Source organism: Pseudophryne corroboree (genome assembly GCF_028390025.1).
Source record: "Pseudophryne corroboree isolate aPseCor3 chromosome 3 unlocalized genomic scaffold, aPseCor3.hap2 SUPER_3_unloc_34, whole genome shotgun sequence".
Classification (NCBI taxonomy): domain Eukaryota; kingdom Metazoa; phylum Chordata; class Amphibia; order Anura; family Myobatrachidae; genus Pseudophryne; species Pseudophryne corroboree.
In genome coordinates, this window is record NW_026967524.1 from 1,097,527 (window position 1) to 1,115,076 (window position 17,550).

Consider the following 17,550-nt stretch of genomic DNA (forward strand, 5'->3'; position numbering starts at 1 on the left):
GGTAACACAGCGATGGCAATCCCTAGCGGGCAGTGAGGGGCATGTACCCAGGTGAGGTGTGAGAGGGGGGAGACAGGGCCGGGGGCATTACACAGGTAACACAGCGATGGCCATCCCTAGTGGGCAGTGACAGGCATGTACCCAGGTGAGGTGTGAGAGGGGGAGACAAGACAGGAACATTACACAGGTAACACAGCGATGGCCATCCCTAGTGGGCAGTGAGGGGCATGTACCCAGGTGAGGTGTGAGAGGGGGGAGACAGGGCGGGGGCATTACACAGGTAATTCAGTGATAACCATCCCTAGTGGGCAGTGAGGGGCATGTACCCAGGTGAGGTGTGAGAGGGAGGAGACAGGGCGGGGGCATTACACAGGTAATTCAGTGATGGACATCCCTAGTGGGCAGTGAGGGGCATGTACCCCGGTGAGGTGTGAGAGGGAGGAGACAGGGCGGGGGCATTACACAGGTAATTCAGTGATGGACATCCCTAGTGGGCAGTGAGAGGCATGTACCCAGGTTGGGTGTGAGAGGGGGGAGACAGGGCCGGAGGCATTACACAGGTAACACAGCGATGGCCATCCCTAGTGGGCAGTGAGGGGCATGTACCCAGGTTAGGAGGGAGAGGAGACAGGGTAGGGGGTATTACACAGGTAATGCAGTGATAGCAATTCCTAGCGGGCAGTGAGGGGCATGTACCCAGGTGAGGTGTGAGAGGGAGGAGACAGGACGGGGGGCATTACACAGGTAATACAGTGATGGACATCTGTAGCATAATGTGAATAATGGTTTTGTCACGAAAAGCTGTTTTGCATGAACTGAACTATTCGAGTTTGGCCTGGTCACCTGAAGCAAGAGACCAGGAGATTGTAAATTACTGGTAGAGTCTGAGTATTTATATATAGATCACTAGGAGTGAAGAAACTGAATACGTGAAGATGGGGCTGAAAACGCTGAAGAAATATGGTGGCTGGATATTAGAAGACGTGGCTGAAGAACGCTGAAAAAAAATGTGGTGATTGGATATTTAAACATGTAGCTGAAGAACTCTGAAGATGCATGGATACTGAGTATTAGAAGACGTGGCTGTAGAACTTGGTTATTCAAAGACGTGGCTGAAGAACTCTGAAGGGAGACGGCAGACCCCACAGGGTCCCAGGGAGCCCAAAGTACCAACCGGAGCACAGGTAACTGTGGGCGGTGTACTGGAGTGCTGGCCGGTAGTATGCAGCGGTGGAAAGCAGGTAATCACAGGGAGTGGAGTGGGAACTAAGACTACCTGGAGACACAGAATCTATATGTGGGAGCACAGAGCTGGGCATTTACTAAGCAACAACAAAGCACTAGCAGAGAGTGCAACAAGATGCCCCTATTTATAGGAGGAAAGGCACCAGGATTGGCTGGACACTTACCCTGAGAAGCCCCTTGGTTCCTGAGCCGTTTTGGTCTCCATCATGGCCTCCTCTCATGCTGCAGACACACAGGAATGCAGCCATGCCCCTGCCCATCCACACAGCACTGCCAGCAGCTAGATAGGCAGCCCAGATCCCAGTACACACGGTTAGTCTTTGGCATGAAAGGTGTGTAATAATGTGTAATGGGCAATATGGTGTGTAATAATGTGTAATGGGCATTACGGTGTGTAATAATGTGTAATGGGCATTACGGTGTGTAATAATGTGTAATGGGCATTACGGTGTGTAATAATGTGTAATGGGCATTACGGTGTGTAATAATGTGTAATGGGCAATACGGTGTGTAATACTGTGTAATGGGCAATACGGTGTGTAATAATGTGTAATGGGCAATACGGTGTGTAATAATGTGTAATGGGCATTACGGTGTGTAATAATGTGTAATGGGCATTACGGTGTGTAATAATGTGTAATGGGCAATACGGTGTGTAATAATGTGTAATGGGCAATACGGTGTGTAATAATGTGTAATGGGCATAACAGTGTTTAATAGCCAGGACGTACAAGGTTTACAAGCCAACGCTGTGGTACTATGACCTCATGTAATTCACTTTGGAGCAAGAGCCAAGGATAAGGTCACGGTGTAATCTGGATCCGGATTCTCCCACTCTTGTGGAAGAGGAGGCATCGGAGAGTCTGGATCTGGTATGTACACACATTAGTATTGTATTGTACCCACACATTTATACATGGAATTCATTTTTGTTTTATATTGCAGGATATTACACCGGAGCTGGAAGTGGAGCCTTCCATGAGCGAGGCAACTGAAGTGGATGACCCAACCCCACAGGCATGATCCCCGACACAGCGGAGGTCATCCAAAAACCCACTTCTGCCCCGCCCAGCTCACAACCGTTTTTTACTCTCGCCGAGGAAGTTCTTAATAGGCCCCCGGACTTGGAGCAATCTGTTGGAAATTATATCATGGCGGAGATGTGCCTGATGAAGAATCAAGTATCTGGTTCTTGATGTTACCTCATGCACAACTGACAAATCTCTTGTCAAGGCGTGTGACATAACACTACCTGCCTGGCGTCTCCCAAATGTGCCCACACCCACCTAACCAACCCATGCAATATGTGCCGGGAAACTCCTCAACAGATGAGCTGTTTTCCGCCAGGACCCATACAGCCCACCCCCTCCTCCCATTCCAGCGTGTCGTCCAGTGGTATGTACTTAGACATGCTGAGTACACAGTCCTCTGTACTGGACCATCCTCATTTTTCAAATTTATAATTATTTTTTTTTCAATCCGGGTTTTTAGTGGTGTTTAAAAAACAGTTGTTGGCCTTACCCTAGTCTCTTGCTCCAAGTGATCTGTATTGAGGTCATTAGTACCACAGCATTGGTTTCTTGACCTCATTGTCCCGGACTTCTGGTCATTGTGATCTATGCACTTCTTGTGGAACGAAGATCTCTGAATTCTATTATCATGTGGAATTTATATCTGGTTACTGTTATCATTCAGGGTGCTGGGAAAACAATTGCTTTTTTTTCTTGCTCAGAAATACCCCTTCCTTTCGAGCACCTGAATGATATCACTAAGCTAATTGAGCATTTACCAATCTATATGTCTGTTGTGAGAGGCAGAGAGGTTTCTGCATTAGGAGGAGGTGCAGGCCCTGACATGCCACATGGAGCATTATGGGGTTGCTCCAAGGTAAGTAGCTCTTAGCTTAGACATATTTTAGTAAGGAGCCATTATCATGTGACTCCTTGCTGGTTAATATTAGACCCAGATTGGGGTAATGTAGGTGTGAGGTGTGGTGCCTCTGGACTGGCTGAGCTGGATGGCTTTAGTGTGGCATACCTTTACATTCTATTAACACTTTTCACTTATTAATTTTCTAACACTATTTCTCTATTTTAATTACATTTCATGTTTGTATCACCCCCTCTATAGCTTCGGCTTCCTAAATACTAATTTATTAACACTATAGTTTTTTACACTGGTATGCCACGCTGGGCTTTCTGGCTCATTCTGGTGTTTTGGGGTGCCACACCCTGCACCTAGATATAGCGCTAGGGACCCCAAATATACAGAGAGGCCTTGATGCGGCTTTGGGGCTTAACCACACATTTGCGCAAATATGTGTAACGAAGATCTCTGAATTCTATTATCATGTGGGATTTATATCTGGTTACTGTTATCCATTCAGTGTGCTGGGGAAACAATTGCTTTTTTTCTTGCTCAGAAATACCCCTTCCTTTCGAGCACCTGAATGATATCACTAAGCTAATTGAGCATTTACCAATCTATATGTCTGTTGTGAGAGGCAGAGAGGTTTCTGCATTAGGAGGAGGTGCAGGCCCTGACATGCCACATGGAGCATTATGGGGTTGCTCCAAGGTAAGTAGCTCTTAGCTTAGACATATTTTAGTAAGGAGACATTATCATGTGACTCCTTGCTGGTTAATATTAGACCCAGATTGGGGTAATGGAGGTGTGAGGTGTGGTGCCTCTGGACTGGCTGAGCTGGATGGCTTTAGTGTGGCATACCTTTACATTCTATTAACACTTTTCACTTATTAATTTTCTAACACTATTTCTCTATTTTAATTACATTTCATGTTTGTATCACCCCCTCTATAGCTTCGGCTTCCTAAATACTAATTTATTAACACTATAGTTTTTTACACTGGTATGTCACGCTGTGCTTTCTGGCTCATTCTGGTGTTTTGGGGTGCCACACCCTGCACCTAGATATAGCGCTAGGGACCCCAAATATACAGAGAGGCCTTGATGCGGCTTTGGGGCTTAACCACACATTTGCGCAAATATGTGTAACGAAGATCTCTGAATTCTATTATCATGTGGGATTTATATCTGGTTACTGTTATCCATTCAGTGTGCTGGGGAAACAATTGCTTTTTTTCTTGCTCAGAAATACCCCTTCCTTTCGAGCACCTGAATGATATCACTAAGCTAATTGAGCATTTACCAATCTATATGTCTGTTGTGAGAGGCAGAGAGGTTTCTGCATTAGGAGGAGGTGCAGGCCCTGACATGCCACATGGAGCATTATGGGGTTGCTCCAAGGTAAGTAGCTCTTAGCTTAGACATATTTTAGTAAGGAGCCATTATCATGTGACTCCTTGCTGGTTAATATTAGACCCAGATTGGGGTAATGGAGGTGTGAGGTGTGGTGCCTCTGGACTGGCTGAGCTGGATGGCTTTAGTGTGGCATACCTTTACATTCTATTAACACTTTTCACTTATTAATTTTCTAACACTATTTCTCTATTTTAATTACATTTCATGTTTGTATCACCCCCTCTATAGCTTCGGCTTCCTAAATACTAATTTATTAACACTATAGTTTTTTACACTGGTATGCCACGCTGGGCTTTCTGGCTCATTCTGGTGTTTTGGGGTGCCACACCCTGCACCTAGATATAGCGCTAGGGACCCCAAATATACAGAGAGGCCTTGATGCGGCTTTGGGGCTTAACCACACATTTGCGCAAATATGTGTAACGAAGATCTCTGAATTCTATTATCATGTGGGATTTATATCTGGTTACTGTTATCCATTCAGTGTGCTGGGGAAACAATTGCTTTTTTTCTTGCTCAGAAATACCCCTTCCTTTCGAGCACCTGAATGATATCACTAAGCTAATTGAGCATTTACCAATCTATATGTCTGTTGTGAGAGGCAGAGAGGTTTCTGCATTAGGAGGAGGTGCAGGCCCTGACATGCCACATGGAGCATTATGGGGTTGCTCCAAGGTAAGTAGCTCTTAGCTTAGACATATTTTAGTAAGGAGCCATTATCATGTGACTCCTTGCTGGTTAATATTAGACCCAGATTGGGGTAATGGAGGTGTGAGGTGTGGTGCCTCTGGACTGGCTGAGCTGGATGGCTTTAGTGTGGCATACCTTTACATTCTATTAACACTTTTCACTTATTAATTTTCTAACACTATTTCTCTATTTTAATTACATTTCATGTTTGTATCACCCCCTCTATAGCTTCGGCTTCCTAAATACTAATTTATTAACACTATAGTTTTTTACACTGGTATGTCACGCTGTGCTTTCTGGCTCATTCTGGTGTTTTGGGGTGCCACACCCTGCACCTAGATATAGCGCTAGGGACCCCAAATATACAGAGAGGCCTTGATGCGGCTTTGGGGCTTAACCACACATTTGCGCAAATATGTGTAACGAAGATCTCTGAATTCTATTATCATGTGGGATTTATATCTGGTTACTGTTATCCATTCAGTGTGCTGGGGAAACAATTGCTTTTTTTCTTGCTCAGAAATACCCCTTCCTTTCGAGCACCTGAATGATATCACTAAGCTAATTGAGCATTTACCAATCTATATGTCTGTTGTGAGAGGCAGAGAGGTTTCTGCATTAGGAGGAGGTGCAGGCCCTGACATGCCACATGGAGCATTATGGGGTTGCTCCAAGGTAAGTAGCTCTTAGCTTAGACATATTTTAGTAAGGAGCCATTATCATGTGACTCCTTGCTGGTTAATATTAGACCCAGATTGGGGTAATGGAGGTGTGAGGTGTGGTGCCTCTGGACTGGCTGAGCTGGATGGCTTTAGTGTGGCATACCTTTACATTCTATTAACACTTTTCACTTATTAATTTTCTAACACTATTTCTCTATTTTAATTACATTTCATGTTTGTATCACCCCCTCTATAGCTTCGGCTTCCTAAATACTAATTTATTAACACTATAGTTTTTTACACTGGTATGTCACGCTGTGCTTTCTGGCTCATTCTGGTGTTTTGGGGTGCCACACCCTGCACCTAGATATAGCGCTAGGGACCCCAAATATACAGAGAGGCCTTGATGCGGCTTTGGGGCTTAACCACACATTTGCGCAAATATGTGTAACGAAGATCTCTGAATTCTATTATCATGTGGGATTTATATCTGGTTACTGTTATCCATTCAGTGTGCTGGGGAAACAATTGCTTTTTTTCTAGCTTTCAAAAGTGACCAAAACATCAGCCAGAAAGCATAGGAGCTGAGAAGTGGTCTGTGGTCACCACCTGCAGAACAACTCCTTTATTGGGGGTGTCTTGCTAATTGCCTATAATTTCCACCTGTTGTCTATTCCATTTGCACAACTGCATGTTAAATTGATTGTCAGTCAGTGTTGCTTACTAAGTGGACAGTTTGATTTCACAGAAGTGTGATTGAACTGGAGTTACATTGTGTTGTTTAAGTGTTCCCTTTATTTTTTTGAGCAGTGTATTATATATATATATATATATATGTGTATATATATATATATATACACACACACACACACACACGGGAATATGGAAACCAGAGGAAGTCACATGATGTAATTGCAGCTTCCTGCCAGGCCACTGCCCCTACTCCACATAAACGCACTGATATAAAATGTCTGCCACTATTTAGTTACACAGAAAGCGACCACCCCTGTAATGTCACCCCACTATTCACATGAGCTGTCACAATCGCACATAGCCACAATCACAAGTACATACAGTCACTATTGGTGGTTCTGGGCTCCGGCCAGTTCAAGGGAAATCGCACAGTCACAATGGCAGCGTGTGTACCCACCTTTACACACCAGACGATATATGTATACACAGCAACACTGATATTATGTGGACACAAAAGTAACAATACAAGTGACACATTAACAGGAAATTGCTTCTGTCATCATAGCGACAATTATCTGATAATAAGATAATACACAGACACATAAAAAGACTTAACGGAAATCGTTTGTTTTTAAACGACTTTATTTATTATCTTTAATACACAGATTTTTCTCTATATTTTAAACGTTAAAAATACTTTACTCTGCACAACAGCCTATGGGGGTCATTCAGACCTAGCCGCAACAGCGGGCCGCAGCAGTTTGCTGGTGGTGGCAAAATGCACATGCGCAGCGGCCGTGCGGACACACATATTCTGTAACAATATTAATCTTGTAAACAATAGGAGAAGACGACTCTCTGGGACACTTAATTCTATATGTGTGTGTAAAATAAAACATAACTTTTAATGAAGGCTTTATAATATTGTGTCTCAGACTATCATTGTGTCCACCCTCCTGAGAACACTCACAATAACAAATGTAATATTATAATAAGACTTAGATATCTCTCTCTCTCTTGTACTGGTAACTAACCATGAAGTATAAATGGAGATGTAGTCACTCGCCAAGTCCTATGTCAGCACCAATGTAAAACAATGGATGGGGAACATATTGTATGAATTGGAGATTCTAGATGAACAATAACATCAGGCGTATGAGCTGATGGATCAGAGAAATGTCTCCTAACGTTACTCCTGGAAGCATTGGTAAGGTAGCATTCCTTTATGTGTGTGCTCATACGCTGGTAAGCCTGTACATGTGGTACCCACCCTTATATAAGGTATATTGCTACAGCAGAGTAGGTGTGGAACAAGGTACTTTACATGCAATACACCACATAACACCCTGTAATCATCATCTGCTAGGTTATAATCCATTTTTACACCCTTCTCCCCCCCCCCCCCATCATCAGTGTCTTACCGCTATACTCTCAATAGTAATAAGGAAGATGTGTGTACGGTAAGTATGATATAGATAATTACATATCAGGATCTATACAGCTGCCGCCATACTTCTGCTTCTCATACGTGTGCTACTGGCAGCAGTGAACATCTGAGTGAGAGTGCAGGGAAGACAGCAGAGTCTGATGAGAAAGAGATTGGATCTGCCTTTGCAGGGATGTACCACACCTGTCACCCCTGTTAGTATATAAAATAATAAATAAGAGGGGCCTGAGTCCATCCAGACGTGCTTTCTGGAGCTCTCCTCACTAAGTGGCTTCTTATCTACCCTACCTGATAGCTCTCAGCCGCCACTGGGACCAAGACCCAATCTATTAAGTCCCCCACTCTACTGTCCAAAATCCGTTTGCGCTGCTCACTCCGGGCACTGTTCACTGCCGCAGCCTAGTGACACCACTGAAGCCACGGGCTGTATTCTGGGGCTAAGTGCACTCAGTCTTTCCTGCACGCTCCGGACTCCTGACTTGGAGGCGCTTTTGTCTCAGACGGGTGCACAGCTCCCACTACTGCTGGGGACAGAACGGGCTGCCCACAGTCACTGGAGCCCGGTGGTGGTATTGGGAAGTGAGATGGCTGCCAGTTTGGATCCTGGTGCCTGGCCATCGCATGCTTTGCCTTCTGCCTTCAATAAGGTGTAAAATTGATATAAGCCGCTAAATAAGTGTACTGACGGCTGGACCGGGGTCATTACACTAAATTGAAGCATTTGCCTGGAGGTGAAACTACCTTCTATTTATATGGCACCACTATAATCTACTTCCTCTCAGTCTACATGCAGAGCCCAGTATCAAGTATCGTCTGAGTACAGCTCATTACACTCTGATTACAACCTCACAGTATATTATTTTGTGGATTTATCCACTGAATATATTTTGCCATTTGTGTCTCTCTGTGCGGAGTACTTCACATCTGTGATCACGCTGACCTCTAGTGGAATTTCTCACTCATTACGGTGTTATTTGAGTTGCATTACATCATGTTTACTTGAAATATTGGCTCGGATACCCCCATCAGCCCGACTAAGAATTTAATTTTGAACTGAGTCATCTTGATGTAACCTCCTGACAGCGTACTACTGCTCCATTTATTTATAGATTGTTTGTATTTTCCTATCTCTGAGAAGTCCGTCTCTTTGTAGCCGGCTTACCATGCCTCCAAAAAAGGTTAAAAAGGTGCAAAATCGGCCCCACCTGTCCATCTCTTTGGTACCTCGAATTCAGGTGGTCCTTCTGAGACTGCTACATCATCATCTGCTTCTTCTTGTCAGATGCACAGCCCAGCTGTAATGGCTGAAGACGTCTTAAGACACTCTAGATGGTCCTGTTACTCTACGCTCCCTTCAGGAAGACATGGTCTCTATTTGTGATAAAGTCATTGATTTAGAAGACAGGTCTCGGAGAAATAATATCAGAATAATGGGCGTTCTGGATTCTCTTACGAATGCTGAGCTTTATGATTATGCCACGGTTCTCTTTTCAGAAACGTTCACTGAAGGCTTCTGCAGCGGACCTTCTTATTGATAGGATCTGTCAAAGTCAAAAAAATATTACATAGAGAGAGCATACAAACCACACACATTTAAGTCGCTATACTTGCAAATATGCGCAGCGAGCACAGCAATATATGGAAACACACGCATTTGCTCGGACATGGCACGGAGATGGATTCGACACTTATTTCATACAGTACATAATTATAATAATATCAAGCACCAGACATCATGTTTGGTATTAAAACAACCAGCTCAATGCGTAGATTAATTTGATACTTGTTATTAAGTTGTGGGACATTGTAGCGGATAGATATGATTGAATGTATAAAAGCTAAAATCACTTTGTTGGGAACAATGGATGATCAAGCAAATCCTTTACTAAGATTTTCAGGGCTGAACCTGATTAGCATATACAAAGGAGAGAGAGAGACCCCTCCCCTAGGAACAGACACACAGGAGGATAGTTCCTGTCTGGGGGGGGTTGGGGTCAGTGTTGCTGGTTGCCACAGAGAGCAGATGTGATGTGGGTGCACTCAGAACAGAGGTCTCAGAAGCATGGCTGGATCATCGCCAGGCATAAAAGGCTAAGTACCATAATCTCAATATCTCATGGCTTATTGGCATAGAGTAGTTTTAAATGTGTGTTTTGTGGTGGGGTAGTTGTGGAATGATGGGTAAGCATAGAGTGGTTGGTTTGGAGAAACAAATGGCTTGGGGATGGTGAGGCTTGCGCAGCTGTGTGAATGTAACTTGTTTGTGCCCTGTGAAGTCTGTGATGAAGTGGAACATTAGACAACCTGTAGCATAGCATTTGTGGTATTTGTTTGCCTATGGAGATTTAATAAGATGGTTCTAGGAAGTTGGATTGAAATTGTGAAAGGTGATTTAGATTGTTTGGAATTGTAAAATCAGAACATATGCATTGTTTTGAGGCTTGGACATTTTGGAATAAATGGAGTCTTGTGTTTTCTGCTATGTGATTGTGGTGTAGTAGAGAGTGCCATGTGTTTGGACCTGCAAATCTAAAATGGCTGCTGCCGGGTATTTTCCCCTCCCCCTTTCAGCCATGTGGTGTAGTCTTTGGAATCAAGTGGAGTTTTCCCAAAATGGAGTCTAGCTTCTGCCCCATGCGGCATTGTAGGGACAATTGTGTTGCTGGGTGTTGTGTATATAGGGACAGGCAGCATGGGTAAGCTCAAGTACTTTCTAAACAAAGATTCTCAGCATTGACTGACTGCGCAGCGATTGTTCCTCACATGTGTAAGCTTTCTCTGCAATCATATTGATCTTCTTGTTATTGTAAGCCATTTCTTTCTCTCTCTCTCTTCTCCTTTTCCTCTCTTATTTTCCCTTAAACGTAATTGTATTGTATTGTATTTCCCGTGTAGTTATCTGGTTAGGTAGTCTATGTTATATTGTAGTGTATCATTTGTACTGTGATTCCTTTTGCAAGTATAATAGTTATAATACATATAATAGGTTTTGGACCCTAAGCCCAGGTATCTGTGTATTCCTTATAGTGTTAAGTAATCTCAGAGCGTCGGTGACGCTAAAACAGCTTGTGAGTTAATCAGGTTACACCAGGTTGCATTTACACGTTATCACCACACTAAGGTTTACTGTGTATTTCATTGTTAAAGGTATAGATATAAAGGTTTAACGTTGTAAGCGTCTGCACCGCTGGTGATCTCCTCGTGGTCCCGAGCGTCCGCTACGCTATAGCGAATCATTTCGTTAGTCGGCAGCCAATAGCGTGCCTGCCTGTGATCTCTGGGCCGTAAGCGAACGTGACGCTTGAGCGTCTCGACTACGGTTGAGCGATCGTTACGCAACTTGCGTACCCTTACGGTACTTCTTACGTAGATAGCGTACAGTGTTCTTAGACCTCTGAAAGGGTAATATATAAGATAAATATTTAGCTTTATCAGATCCATAGACTCCCAAAGTCCAAACATGTTCCTATCCGAGCACCGAAGGACACTCTGCTCAGGGTCCACTTTTTCACATTAAAGAATGCGTTCTACGGGCTGCTTTGTATTCCTCATCCATAACTTAGTGATTGCATAATCTGCAGCTATTTCAGGATATTTCTAATGTGACGCTGGACAAAAAGCGTCTATTCCACCCAAGGAAATGTGCAATACAAATGGGACTTTCCTACTAAGCTTATTGTAATGTGAAACGGAGCCTTCACAGTGATACCTTCACCCGAGGATGGTCCTGCTATTCTGAAAAAGTGGGACACTCCTGTTGACAGTCCCTCATGACACTTTACCTGAACCAATCCCGGAGGAGTTGTCTTCCGTCTTTAAGTAATATGATAAAGGAGTAAGACTGTTGCAGACACTCAGAATTTGTTTCCTACTGTAACATGTGCCAACCGGGACTAAGTTACTGGGAATGGATCTATTTTTGGGCCAGATTTATTTGCTCTTGTTATGGGTATAAAACGTATCTTTTTACCTTTATTTCCTGTGCTATATAATTACTATATGGTCTATGGTCTGATATTCTTTCCAGTGTTACATTTCATAATACCTTTCTAGAATATTTGGGTGTTCAGGTAAAGCATGACTGATTCGTCTAACATCCTGTTGCCCTTATAACGGTGTTGGTAGAACCTACATTGGATATCAGGCCATGTTCTTGGCCTTTACCTCCTTTGGTTACATTAAGATTTGATATATCTTTGTACAATTGTTACTATGATGACTAGATTTTGCCTCTCGTATGGCTACATGGGGTGGTCTGTGGGTTTCCCGTTTAGGCCCGACTGCCACCTTTTTCTGCCTTTCAGTCATGGTACCCCAGTGACAAAAAATCTAGCTCCATTATGGACGCTATTTCTGTTTGTCGCCCATTTTTGTTCACTATTTTATTTTTTCTGTTATTGGATAGATTGAAGTATGCACACGCCCTACAGACTCTATTGGACTTTACACAGATGATCCTAGATGTTTCATACCATGATCTGATCTCTATCCCGGTGAAGTTTTTAAGTCTTAATGTAAAAGGTCTTTATTCTCCCTGTAAGAGACACCTTGCATAAAAATATTTTATTGACCAGAAGGCAGCGGTGGTAGCCATTCAGGAATCACATGTTTCATTGCACTCTCCCCCTCAGTTTACCAATAAATACTCAACATGCTATATCTCCTGTGGTGTAGCCATCCTTTCCCATAGATCCTGCCCCTTTCACCTGGACAGCAAGTGGGTGGATTGCAATGGTAGATCTTTGATTCTAGTTAGGAAACTGGTCAGATCTATGGCTGGTAACACACATGACATAATGTGAGGGGGAAGCAGGAGTATAATAGGGGCTGATGGCTCCTGATGTATGAGATACACCAGAGAGTGTGGAAGGACACTGATCAGATCTCTGGGATGGTAACACACAGTGACATGATGTGAGGAGGAGAGCAGGAGTATAATAAGGGCTTATGGGTCCTGATGTATGAGATACACCAGAGAGTGTGGGGAGGAGACTGGTCAGATCTCTGGGCTGGTAACACACAGTGACATGATGTGAGGGGGAGAGCAGGAGTATAATAGGGGCTGATGGCTCCTGATGTATGAGGTACACCAGAGAGTGTGGGGAGGAGACTGGTCAGAACTCTGGGCTGGTAACACACAGTGACATGATGTGAGGGGGAGAGCAGGAGTATAATAGGGGCTGATGGCTCCTGATGTATGAGATACACCAGAGAGTGTGGGGAGGAGACTGGTCAGATCTCTGGGCTGGTGACACACAGTGACATGATGTGAGGGGGAGAGCAGGAGTATAATAGGGGCTGATGGCTCCTGATGTATGAGATACACCAGAGAGTGTGGGGAGGAGACTGGTCAGATCTCTGGGCTGGTAACACACAGTGACATGATGTGAGGGGGAGAGCAGGAGTATAATAGGGGCTGATGGCTCCTGATGTATGAGATACACCAGAGAGTGTGGGGAGGAGACTGGTCAGATCTCTGGGCTGGTAACACAAAGTGACATGATGTGAGGGGGAGAGCAGGAGTATAATAGGGGCTGATGTCTCCTGATGTATGAGATACACCAGAGAGTGTGGGGAGGAGACTGGTCAGATCTCTGGGCTGGTAACACACAGTGACATGATGTGAGGGGGAGAGCAGGAGTATAATAGGGGCTGATGGCTCCTGATGTATGAGGTACACCAGAGAGTGTGGGGAGGAGACTGGTCAGATCTCTGGGCTGGTGACACACAGTGACATGATGTGAGGAGGAGAGCAGGAGTATAATAGGGGCTGATGGCTCATGATGTATGAGATACACCAGAGAGTGTGGGGAGGAGACTGGTCAGATCTCTGGGCTGGTAACACACAGTGACATGATGTGAGGGGGAGAGCAGGAGTATAATAGGGGCTGATGGCTCATGATGTATGAGATACACCAGAGAGTGTGGGGAGGAGACTGGTCAGATCTCTGGGCTGGTAACACACAGTGACATGATGTGAGGGGAAGAACAGGAGTATATTAGGGGCTGATGTCTCCTGATGTATGAGATACACCAGAGAGTGTGGGAAGGAGGCTGGTCAGATCTCTGGGCTGGTAACACACAGTGACATGATGTGAGGGGAAGAACAGGAGTATATTAGGGGCTGATGTCTCCTGATGTATGAGATACACCAGAGAGTGTGGGAAGGAGGCTGGTCAGATCTCTGGGCTGGTAACACACAGTGACATGATGTGAGGGGAAGAACAGGAGTATATTAGGGGCTGATGTCTCCTGATGTATGAGATACACCAGAGAGTGTGGGAAGGAGGCTGGTCAGATCTCTGGGCTGGTAACACACAGTGACATGATGTGAGGAGGAGAGCAGGAGTATAATAGGGGCTGATGGCTCCTGACTCCCTCACCGGGAAAATATATATTCCTCATTAGTTTGTACCGACAGAGGAGGGTGTAGGAGAAGAGATTGCTGTAGTGTCTGAGCAAGGAGAATATGTGACTCTTTTCTGTAATTAGTGTTTATTACTCACTTGTGCTGATATCTGTAGGGATCTCCTCCTCCTTACACTGCTGATCACCCCTCACATACATTTCTTCTTCTCCCTCTATATCTTCTGTCTTTATATCAGTCACATACGTCTCTTCTTCTCCCTCTATATCTTCTGCCTTTATATCAGTCACATATGTCTCTTCTTCTCCCTCTATATCTTCTGCCGTTATATCAGTCACATACGTCTCTTCTTCTCCCTCTATATCTTCTGCCTTTATATCAGTCACATACGTCTCTTCTTCTCCCTCTATATCTTCTGCCGTTATATCAGTCACATACGTCTCTTCTTCTCCCTCTGTATCTTCTGCCTTTATATCAGTCACATACGTCTCTTCTTCTCCCTCTATATCTTCTGCCTTCATATCAGTCACATACGTCTCTTCTTCTCCCTCTATATCTTCTGCCTTTATATCAGTCACATACGTCTCTTCTTCTCCCTCTATATCTTCTGCCTTCATATTAGTCACATACGTCTCTTCTTCTCCCTCTATATCTTCTGCCTTCATATCAGTCACATACGTCTCTTCTTCTCCCTCTATATCTTCTGCCTTTATATCAGTCACATACGTCTCTTCTTCTCCCTCTGTATCTTCTGCCTTTATATCAGTCACATACGTCTCTTCTTCTCCCTCTGTATCTTCTATCTTAATGTCAGTGAGACATTCATCCTAAATAGCCCATAAAACAATATACATTAATAATAGTATTTCTCTGACGTCCTAGTGGATGCTGGGAACTCCGTAAGGACCATGGGGAATAGCGGCTCCGCAGGAGACTGGGCACAAAAGTAAAGCTTTAGGACTACCTGGTGTGCACTGGCTTCTCCCCCTATGACCCTCCTCCAAGCCTCAGTTAGATTTTTGTGCCCGACCGAGCAGGGTGCAATCTAGGGGGCTCTCCTGAGCTTCTTAGAAAAAGTTAGTTTTAGGTTTCTTATTTTCAGTGAGACCTGCTGGCAACAGGCTCACTGCATCGAGGGACTAAGGGGAGAAGAAGCGAACCTGCCTGCTTGCAGCCAGCTTGGGCTTCTTAGGCTACTGGACACCATTAGCTCCAGAGGGACCGAACACATGCCCAGCCTCGGAGTCCGGTCCCAGAGCCGCGCCGCCGGCCCCCTTACAGAGCCAGAAGCAAGAAGAGGTCCGGAAAATTGGCGGCAGAAGACATCAGTCTTCAAGAAGGTAGCACACAGCACTGCAGCTGTGCGCCATTGCTACTCAGGCACACTTCACACTCCGGTCACTGAGGGTGCAGGGCGCTAGGGGGGCGCCCTGAGCAGCAATAAAAACACCTTGGCTGGCAAAAATACATCACATATAACCCCCAGGGCTATATGGATGTATATTAACCCCTGCCAGAATACAGCAAAAAGCGGGAGAAAAGTCAGCTGAGAAGGGGGAGGAGCCTATCTCCTCAGCACACTGGCGCCATTTTCCCTCACAGCTCCGCTGGAAGGACGTCTCCCTGACTCTCCCCTGCAGTCCTGCACTACAGAAAAGGGTAAAACAAGAGGGGGGGGGCACTAATTTGGAGCAGTAATAATATAAACAGCAGCTATAAGGGAAAAACACTCTTTATAGTATTATCCCAGTATATATATAGCGCTCTGGTGTGTGCTGGCATACTCTCCCTCTGTCTCCCCAAAGGGCTAGTGGGGTCCTGTCCTCTATTAGAGCATTCCCTGTGTGTGTGCTGTGTGTCGGTACGATTGTGTCGACATGTATGAGGAGGAAAATGATGTGGAGGCGGAGCAATTGCCTGTAATAGAGATGTCACCCCCTAGGGAGTCGACACCTGAGTGGATGGGCTTAATGAAGGAATTACGTGACAGTGTCAGCTCTTTACAAAAGACGGTTGATGACATGAGAAAGCCGGCTACTCAGCTTGTGCCTGTCCAGGCGTCTCAAAGGCCATTAGGGGCTCTAAGACGCCCGTTACCTCAGATGGCAGATACAGACGCCGACACGGATACTGACTCCAGTGTCGACGATGAAGAGATGAATGTGACTTCCAGTAGGGCCACACGTTACATGATTGAGGCAATGAAAAATGTTTTACATATTTCTGATAATACAAGTACCACTAAAAAGGGTATTATGTTTGGTGAGAAAAAACTGCCTGTAGTCTTTCCTGCATCTGAGGAATTAAATGAAGTGTGTGATGAAGCGTGGGTTTCCCCCGATAAAAAACTGATAATTCCTAAAAGGTTATTGGCATCATACCCCTTCCCGCCAGAGGATAGGGCACGTTGGGAAACACCCCCTAGGGTGGATAAAGCACTCACACGCTTGTCTAAACAGGTGGCACTACCGTCTCCTGATACGGCCGCCCTTAAGGAACCTACTGACAGAAAGCAGGAGAATATCCTAAAATGTATATACACTCACACGGGAGTTATACTGCGACCAGCAATCGCCTCAGCCTGGATGTGCAGTGCTGGGGTGGCTTGGTCGGATTCCCTGACGGACAATATTGATACCCTAGATAGGGACAGTATATTACTGACTATAGAGCATTTAAAAGATGCATTTTTATATATGCGTGATGCACAGAGGGATATCTGCCGACTGGCATCAAGAGTAAGTGCGCTGTCCATTTCTGCCAGAAGAGGGTTATGGACGCGGGAGTGGTCAGGTGATGCTGATTCCAAAAGGCATATGGAAGTATTGCCTTATAAAGGGGAGGAGTTATTTGGGGTAGGTCTATCAGACCTGGTAACCACGGCAACTGCTGGGACATCCACATTTTTACCCCAGGTAGCCTCTCAACATAAGAAAACGCCATATTATCAGGCGCAGTCCTTTCGGCCCCATAAGGGCAAGCGGGCAAAAGGCTCCTCATTTCTGCCCCGTGGCAGAGGGAGAGGGAAAAGGCTGCAGCAAACAGCCAGTTCCCAGGAACAGAAGCCCTCTCCCGCCTCTGCCAAGTCCTCAGCATGACGCTGGGGCTTTACAAGCGGACTCAGGCACGGTGGGGGCCCGTCTCAAGAATTTCAGCGCACAGTG

General features: G+C 45.0%; 1 protein-coding gene across 1 annotated transcript in view; it reads left to right on the forward strand.

Moving 5' to 3' along the window:
* The first annotated feature begins 782 nt into the window (after positions 1-782).
* LOC134984081 (gastrula zinc finger protein XlCGF57.1-like) overlaps positions 783-17,550 on the forward strand; it is a 40,584-nt gene continuing 23,816 nt past the window's right edge. The window contains exons 1-4 of the mRNA XM_063949717.1: positions 783-866; positions 2,191-2,262; positions 12,073-12,089; positions 12,425-12,555. Coding sequence (XP_063805787.1) covers positions 783-866; positions 2,191-2,262; positions 12,073-12,089; positions 12,425-12,555 — 304 coding nt within the window. The remainder of the gene's footprint in view (positions 867-2,190; positions 2,263-12,072; positions 12,090-12,424; positions 12,556-17,550) is intronic.